This window comes from Trachurus japonicus, chromosome 22 (assembly GCF_045865225.1).
Source record: "Trachurus japonicus isolate A0001 chromosome 22, Traja_1.0".
Lineage (NCBI taxonomy): Eukaryota > Metazoa > Chordata > Actinopteri > Carangiformes > Carangidae > Trachurus > Trachurus japonicus.
The window spans coordinates 13204894-13214510 of NC_140928.1; the positions used below are offsets into that span (position 1 = coordinate 13204894).

The window sequence follows — 9617 nt, forward strand, 5'->3', positions numbered from 1 at the left end:
ATTTGTTTTGGATTTGTTTTCTTAAGATATGGATCCTGTATTGACAAAATACTGACAAACATCATGGATCTACCATCACAGCTCAGTTTTCACACTATTCCAATGAGGATTATGTCTATGTGTGCTATCAGATCGCTAGTGTAGATTACAGTCCCAGTCATTCATCATGCCTGAGAGGGAGCAGGCTCTCTCACACGTGCCACTGCTGAAACTCTGCCAACATCCAGGTAGACACGGGGCTGCCTTGACCAAATCTATTGATCTTCAGGTACCCCCCACTCCATGTGCACTTATGCTATACATATAAAAAAGGCTGTTCCACAGTCAAGGACAGTGGAAGGTGAGAGGATGGGTATTCAGATGGGCTTTATAGCCCCCAGGTTCTGCTGATGCAGGTTATTCACTGTTAAGTGAAGCATATTATCTGACATGGATGGATGGACAGATAGAAGAGGGGGGCAGGAGGGACAAAGACTCACATGGAGGAGCACATGTCCTCCCAAGCTTTTGTTGTTATGAAGGCATGATGGCAAAGCGAGTGGTGTCACGCATTTTAAATACCAGAGGGGAAAACACGTGAGATGCATCAAGCGGTTGTGGTATTCTGTCAAAATAAAGTTCAAGAACACACCTTTAAAGGGCATGAGCGCCAACAGTCACATTATGGGGACTCAGCTACAATAGGGGACATTAAGCTGATGTCCTACAAGGTTAAAAAAAATCAGCAAACAGTAAAGTCATCAGATCATGTTGACAAAATGAAGATAACAGAGGACAGTATAGGCTACATGTCTGGATTTATAAATCACAAATGATAAAAGAAATGCAAGTGATGTGACCAATCAACTTGTGAAATGTTTTCTAAAAGTGTTATAATATTCCACGTGTTAACAGTGTACACAGCTGCACTTCCAGTATTGTCCACTAGAGAGCTTCATATATCTATGTTTGTCTTACTGTACAGTAAGTGCAGTTATACCCACAATTCAAAGCATTCCACATTGTTTGTGAATATGACAAAACACTTCAGATAAGGTATACATATTGAATAAAACATTTTTATTTTTGTACACAACAGGTCCCATTGTACTATAGTGTGTCATTGTGCTTTTTTGGCCAACTTTCCTTTCAAACTGCTGAACTAATTGGAATAATGACAATGATGTTAATCAATGAATGACACTTGTTTGCATCTGAAAACACAGAACAATAATATTGAATTGAAACAGATTTCATTTTTTCAAGTTTCATTTTAAGATGGGACATCCACATTTTAGACAACAACAATTGCTTTCACATAACTAGTAAAAAAAAGTTTGCTCCCAAAATGATTTTTGAGCCCTTAAGTTGCAAGTCTGTAGCTTTTTAGATCATAATGGGTTTGGCACTGAATCTCCCAAAAATGCATGCATAATGTTTTGTCATTGGATTGTACTGAAGAGGAAGGCAATAGATATTTTGGTCTCTTAAATGCAAATGTGTCCTCTCCATGGTGCGTGATCCATGTTGATCTGTCCAAAAATAGCTTGAAGAAGCGAGTGAACATGAACTCATAGCATGTTGTGATTCTAAAATAAAAGCCACAGTGTTTGCAACTCGTGCCTCATTCAAATCATAAACACAGTCAAATTTGCATTTGCAGTCCTTTGAACACACTGCTTGTGCATCCAAAGTCAGATATGTTACTCCTCTGTGCCATCTAGGTCTACTCTGAAACGCCTGTTCTATTGAGTGGAGCACAAAAATGTCTTAATTCAAATCCATAACTAATTGAAGAATATTCACATATTATTTCTTGTAATCTTCAGTGTGCTTTTGTTGGAGAATAAGTAAGAGATCCTCCCCTGATGTGTTTACTGCTGTTTAACCTACACAATACTCTCCTCCCTACCTCTCTTCTTTCCCTGGAAGAAAAGAACAACCTGATTAACATTGGCCTTTCCTGTTCTAGTGATAAAGCAGTAAAGCAATGGGTCTGCAAGGCAGTTGAGGCTTGAGATAGCAATGCTGATCTTGTAAGGGTGGAAGAGCCATGCAACAGTCCTACAATCATGCACCAGTGTGCGGAGAAGCATCATGACGTGGATAGGTCCGAAGCAGAACAGAAGGCAGAAGAGAACCACTGTCAGCAGCTTGCAGATCCGTTTACGTTCCTGCTCCTCTGTGGCCTGGTTGGATTTCACGGCCACGCAGATCCCGCAGGTGGAAAACACCACTAGGGCAACGGGAACAACAAAGCCCAGGAAGAAGCGCAATACATTAGCACGAGCCAGATTCTCTGACAGTGGGATGAAGGTGTCAAAGCACACAGAAAACGTGTTATTTTCCTGGTACGCATCCGTCCATGTGATGGTGGTAGCATTGAAACAGATCACTAACACCCAAATGGCTATGCTCACCGTTGCTGCAGCACCAACTTTCCTCAAGGACGTGTACTTGAAGGGATGAACTACTGCCAAGTAGCGGTCAACAGCAATGCAGCAGAGCAGAGCATCACTCGTGTAAAAGTTAGTGAAGAGGAAGTAGACTGAAAGCACACACATGTAACCTCCGTGTGCCCAGATTCCTCGCCACAGGAAGTCCAACCACAGAGACAAACCGACAGTGAAGGTCAGGTCACTGAGGGCCAGGTTGAACAAATAGACACCAAGCTCATTCCGCCGTCTAATGTGCTGCCATGACACGTAGAGGGAGAAGGCGTTGGATGGGATAGCAGTGATGATGACAGTCAAGTAGAAAAATAGAAATGGTCTCCTCTGGGTCTCGTTATCAACCAAGTAACAGTCTGAATGATTGATGGCCGGGGTTAAGTTGTCCATCGTGGATGTGATGTTCATATGCTCACACCTTGTAGAGAAATAAAGAGGGAAATAAGAAAGGGTCACTACAATGCATCTCAATGTCTAAAACTTTCAATGAAAGGGGTAGGGGCAGCGTGGGACAGTTGCAACATGTGACGGTTGCAACAAGTCTTATTTCTCAAATCAGAAACATGCTGGAGTGATGACACTCACACTGTGCTTGCTCAGCTAGACCCTGTGCCCACCAAGAATAAAGAAGGCATATCCAGCATCGGCTTCTGCTTGTATTGACACAAAGATGTTTTGGAGGTATGAAAGTAGCTTTTTTCACAAGCTGTATTTTTGTCATACTGTCCCGAACTTTTCTATGAATGAATCAAAATTTACCTAGTTTTAATCACTTCTTTGTTGGCTATGAAGTGACATGGTTAGCATGTGTCAATGCCATTGTGCCGAGATAGTACATGATGTTTTGTCATGGCTGATTGGGACTTGTTGCAACTTCCATTTGAATATGGAAGTGCACATGCAAATACAATGTATTAAATGAGTGAGTAACTGAGAAAAATGCAAAAAGTGTTGCAACTGTCCCCAGCCATCAATTTTACACAAGTTTAGTTTACTACATACAGTAAATGACCCAAGAGAAGACCTACAGACAGGCTAGTACAAGAGGAAGTGATGAGGCTTAAAGGCATGCTGAAAGGGTGAATGGATAAAAAGGCAGGCAGAGAGACATAAACAGAAAACAGGTCACTACTGGACACACAGAATGGGAGAACACACCATGAGCACACATGCAGGTGAATGACTGGGGATATATGGCAGGGATAAATATAGGAGATAAGGCCAATAATGAACAGGTGTGAAGGGTGCCTGGGAATATAAAACAGATGAGCAGGTGGAGCCAAACACAGGAAGTGAGTCTGAGGGCATCTAGTGGGTGGATGGAGTATGACAGGAAGCCAGTAAAAAGGGCTGAGACTGTTTTCTGATAATGCATTTTCATAGTCATAGTCTCATATTGAAAATATTAAAATGGGAAAATACTTGAACAATATATCAATCAATAAAACAAACTCAAAACATAAAACAAATAAACATGCATTTTATTTTTTAAATATTGAAAAGTGAGAAATAGAACTACAATAATTTTACAATAATGGTTGAAATGCAATGCTAACAATATAATGTACAACTAATATAGGCAGATATGATATGATATGATGATATGATATGGATAAATCAGCTATTCAGCCAGTGGAAATAGTTTAATAATGTATTTTTTTGAAGCTTTACAAGTCTGAAATTATAACCCTCAATTCACCATTAGGGTTATTAATCTTAATATTACATTTATACAGAAAGCTTTTGTTACAAATTGGGTTGGTGCAATTGAAGATACATTTACAAAGAAGTAAGAATTCTATGAAAAACGCTGTTTGCATTATGTGAAATAATGTTTCTTTAATTTCACCCATACATGAGACAAAAATGTATATTGGTGCTAAGATATCTTTCCACCATCAAGGCAGCTGTAATACATTTTTGAGATCAACGTGTTCATTTAACAAAACTTAATATCTTTAAAACTTAAACATCAACAACAACAAGAATCCTAGAGAGAAAAAACGTGAAATGAACCTTAATTTATGAGCTAATTAAGTTGTACTTACTCTTCATCCTGTCAAGCTCCTGCCTCAAAATGTATTTATGAAGTTCATGATCAAAAAGGGAACATTAAATCACATTGGATTCACTCGGTTGCTTTGCCTTCCTCTGTTTAATCAGACTAGTTTCAAGAAACAGGAAGCTGTCTACTTGTTGTTCCTGACTACCGTATGTCATTTACTGGGTGACAGGCCATGACAGAACAAACTGTTAAAAGGACCTTATGGCAGATTTAATTTGGGCACTGATTCTATATGAGGCTGCTAATCCTTATGTTTGTCATGTCAATATGGATATGGTCTGTGGTAAGGGTGATGCTGATTATTGTCTGATAAAGGAAAACACACTCTGCTTGACTAATTGTTTCCATAGCGTAGTCATACTGTAATAGGTGGCTGTTATATTTATTGCCTACTTGCCTTTAAAGGGTAGGAGCAAACATTTTTAAATTCTGTCTGAGAAGCTATACGCATGGCCAGATGTGCATGGTAAGCACTATGTTTGCTGTGTCCCTTGTTAAAGCAATTTCAGTTTTTTTTGATGGCTGACAAACTTCATGATCTTCTTTCAGTGCTTAAATGATTCCAAAAAGTTCAATAAAATTTAATAAGAGACTTTGAGTTATCATGTGCACGCATGGTTCAGTAAACAAGTAAATATTAATTGCGGAAGCACAAAGCATACTGAAAGGACTAATAACCTTGTCAAATCCATAAAAGAAGCTCAAATAATGAAAAATCAATTCACAAATACATGGAAATTCGATCTTTTCAACACAGTCAACCAATGTACATGTACAGGAATCACAGATATGATTTGGCCAATAAAATAAAAAGTCAACATGAAATTGTTTGTTTAATTGTTCTTGTAAAAGGCATTGCACACTTAGCTTGCACTTTAGCTTCAGTAAATGAAACAGTCAAGAACAGTTATTTTTCCTTCTTCCTTCTTAGGTTAAAAGCAAAACCAACAAATAATAGTTCTTAGGAAATTGAGTCAATTCCATTAGAACTGCTTGACCATTTCCTCCACATTAAAACTCCTCTTGCTTTCTCTAGAGCTTTTCTGACCTCACTCTGAGCGCTTTCACTGATTAAACAGTATAATATAGGATCCAGTACACTGTTTAGCGTTGTGGTGGTAACTGTGACCAGATATGGATCTTTGAGCTTTGCGGCCCAGATGCAGCTTCTGGGCTCCAGTATGGCCCTGAGTAGCATGACAGTCTGGTAGGGCACAAAGGCCACTATGTAGGTTAGAAGCAGGACCAACAACAGCAGTCCTATTTTCCTGCATTCCTCTTTTAGGATGGAGGTGCTCTGTTTGAGTGATTGCATGATCTGCTGAAAGCAAAAGGTCATGATGACGACAGGGACGATGAAACCCAGGCTGATCCGAATAAGAGCCAGGTCGGCATCCTTTTGTGACATGGGTGCTGGATCCTCACACAAGTATTTTGAGGAGAAAGCTTGCAGCGCCCCTCTGTGGTCAAGCAAGATAAGATGGGTGACAATCTCCAAAATCCATACAGCAAGATTCACAACTGCTGCTGTTCGCACCTCCCTGACCCAGTGAAAGTGAAGAGGATAGACCACTGCCAGATAGCGATCAACAGAGATGCAGCAAAGGAGACCGGAGCCGATGTAAAAGCTGTTATTCATGATCACAGCTACAAAGCTGCAGAGGCCACCATCTATAGTTTTCTTGGCCAGTTCAATCCACACAGGTAGAGTGACTGTGTAGAGCAGGTCAGAAATGGACAGGCTAACCAGGTAGACTGCCATGTTGTTGCCTTTCCTCATCAGCATCCAGGCTACGTACAGAGACAGGCAGTTAGCTGGAAATCCCACGATGAAAAAAAGGGAATAGGCAGCCACATAAAAGTACGAATCCACCGAGGACTCCATGGTACAGTTGAGTGTGGTCAAGTTTGTTTGATTGAGGAGTGCGGAGCCCATCCTGTCCTGATGATGACCAAACCTGAATGTGAAAGGCAGTAGAGAACTCTGTGGTGTGATGAACTGCGATAAGCTATTCGATGCAAATATGTAGTTCCTCACATAACATGGCTTGTTATGTTAAAAAATGAAAATGGCATCCAAAGTGGTTTTCATTTCCACAGTGTTGAACGTGGAGAGAGAGTCTCTAGGACTAAATGGAAAGTACACTACTCATGAGATTTACATGTTTTTAGGAAACTCAAACTCACAACTTTGAATATAACACAATTCACTACACACTACACACAACACAACCAGGAAGGTCCACTGGGCTAGAACCAACACCTGAGCCAAATACAACAATAAAATTACACTTAGACATTGATGGGTCAGTATTAACAATATCACACAGTGTATTTGGTTATATTACAGTTTTAAAGTACAGGACTCTGACTTTTCTTTTTTTTAACATCGGATTCTTTTCATTTATGTAAATCCTATCACCACCTCTTACATCGGAGATCACGGATAAGTCTTAGCAAATTGTTTGTGGAGGACTTTCCAGGAACACCATGTATTTGCATATCATATCATTTAGGATGATAAGTAGGCTAGTACTGTGCAGCTGTGACTGGATCCTGTTACGTTGGTTGTGTTTCAGGTGTGTGCCTTGTGATAAGCAGCCAGGAAAATACCTGTTGACACTGGGCCTTGTCTTATTGTATCATTGAGAGCTCAACATTTACTGAATAATGGCCTATTAAGGATGCTGGAGTGGAGGTTCAGTGTTAAAATGTCCAACGACCCATATCTGCTCTGTTTCATAGATCGGGCATTGGGCTGATTGTTCAGTTTTTTCCCCAATTCCTTTTATAGAAGAGTTTGGATCTGGCTGATACTGAAAGCCAGGGACACATCAGGGAAACATGTGGACATTTATTTATTTAGCCTATAGTATTTTGTGGTATGGATTATATTTCAGTGATTGAAGTGCATTTAATGTAGACATATTTCTGAAATCTCATGGACAACTATATTTGAAGTAGCTACTCTAAACAAAGTGAAACATCAAAATGGATGCAGCACTATCCTTGAATGATTGTTGTACTATCTTTCAAGACCTGTATTCAGACTTAAAAGTGTAACTTTGGCACAATTTGACTGTGAGTCAATATTTCATTCTTGTTTCCATAACATATTCTCATTTTTAAGCTGTGGAAAGCTGTTTTTCTTGGTCAGTGTGAAATCAATGTTTTTATGTCCCAGTTGTTAGTGATCTCAATGATTAACTCAGAGGAATGTAATTACAGGCCAAATGCAATATTTCCACTTCCTTGGAAACCTTAATTTGAGTTGATGATCTGATGTGTTAGTTTGACCATTTCCCACTGTTGTGTGTGCATGCAGTTTTGGATTATTTACAACATGTCATGAAAAATAAGAAACCCTTTTCACAATATGAATAGCTGATAACGATATAATATACTATGAATAACAATATGGGTTCACCATAATGATAAATGTTTTTTCTCTCTCTCCATTCATTCTGTTTTATTTCTTTAATCACCCCCCATCCCTTTTTATTTATTTATTTTTTTGCTATTATTCAGCATCATTATGTGTATGCTCTCTCTCTCTCTTTCACACACGCACGCACACACACACTATGGGGTGAAATCGAAGTCAAAACAACCGGAAAGACGCGCAGCGACGTGTGTGTGCACCCATGGTTACTTTGTTATGCGTGTGTGCGTGCGCTGTTACGCGCAGGTTGTATTTCACGCGTGACAAAAGCTGCGTACGTATGAAGAAGCGTGTGCACGTCTGTCAGTCACTCTTTGACAAATTATGTTACGCGTTCACACACACGTGCGGTCGCAGATTTTGTTGCTGCACATCAGGAAGTTGATCTGCACCGTGCGCATGACGTGACATGACGTGTAGTGTAGTTGGCCTTTTCATTTTAGTCAACCAGGGGAGGCAGCAGTGAGCCAGACTTTGCCTGCCGGACCGGAAATTCAAAAGAAGAAGAAGAAGAAGAAGCAGAAGGAGGAGGAGGAGAAGAAGGAGAAGGAGAAAGGAAAAGACCAATATAATACATCCATGGAAAAGACCCATGAGATAATTATATTATAGACAGGAGGAGGCTCAGTGATGTCATGTCTTTTTATGCTCCATGGTTGACACTGATTCTGCATTGATATTTCAATTTCAACCTATATTTATACCTTTATATTCTCTCTTCCCCTGGTTCGACAGTTTTGTTATGTATATAATTATGAATAAAGTTAAAAAAAAAAAAAAAAAAAAAAAAAAAAAACTCGGCAGGGAGTGTGTTGCAGCTATTCAGGTGCACAAACCTAATGCACCTCTCCAGTGGTCCCAGCAGTTGTCAATGAACTGATTACGTGCGGGGGGCATGGTTGTTTAACTTACAATGTTTGTTTTGTCAATTGGGATTGATTGGATTCATTTGTGTCAGTGTATGTGTAAGAAAGCAAAGTAAAAGAAACAGAAACAGAACTCTTTCTCTGTCTTCGTTGAACAAATAAATGCAACAGCCTATCATTCCAGAATTGGAGGACATTTAAGGACTGAAACACCTCAAAATATTACTATTTATTTGATCATTTTCTGCTATATATTTAAGAAATACAGGTAATTAATCATCAAATAATTATGTTTGGCCTGCTTCAGGTACTCACAAAGTGACACTATTTTATTAGATATTTTTATTGTTGTGTGTGCTGCTTTGGTGCAACCTGTTACCAAAACTCAGGAAACATCTGTAAAGGTATTTATAAGTAATTTATCAATAATTAATGTGCCACAAATACATAATTGAATTATAATCATTTAACACTACCACATGACATAGGGATAAACCCTCAATGAGTGTGCTACAGTCATTTAAAGATCAATGTTAAGATAATTATACACATAACAGGGTTGAAATCTAGAGTAACAGCGGTTGAACAAAAGTAACAGGGTTGAAATAGTATTAATAATTTTGTGAATAGTAGATTATGACATAAATCTCAACCCTGTTACTCTTGAAGTAACAGGGTTGCAAAATCAATGCTTGATGTCAGCTGTTTAGCAGGAATAAAAGTTGCTAGCTATGGAATGGTAATGTTACATGTAAGGCTGAGAACACACTTAGTTATTTAAAGGAACACAGCAAAACTTTGTAAAATATTTTGAC

At 39.1% G+C, this 9617-nt stretch overlaps 2 protein-coding genes across 2 annotated transcripts; both read right to left on the minus strand.

Annotated features, from left to right (window-relative positions):
• Positions 1–1041: 1041 nt before the first annotated feature.
• On the minus strand, positions 1042–4613 carry gpr65 (G protein-coupled receptor 65). Its single transcript, XM_085767214.1, has 2 exons — positions 4478–4613; positions 1042–2847 (listed from the first exon to the last, which is right to left on the minus strand). Exon 2 carries the CDS (start codon positions 2835–2837, stop codon positions 1869–1871), a length of 969 nt encoding a protein of 322 aa, XP_085623340.1. The 5' UTR covers positions 2838–2847; positions 4478–4613; the 3' UTR covers positions 1042–1868.
• Positions 4614–5441: 828 nt separating this feature from the next.
• On the minus strand, positions 5442–6486 carry LOC146963657 (G protein-coupled receptor 4-like). Its single transcript, XM_085767393.1, has one exon. The coding sequence runs from the start codon at positions 6428–6430 to the stop codon at positions 5456–5458; it is 975 nt and encodes a 324-aa protein (XP_085623519.1). The 5' UTR covers positions 6431–6486; the 3' UTR covers positions 5442–5455.
• Between the last annotated feature and the right edge of the window lie 3131 nt (positions 6487–9617).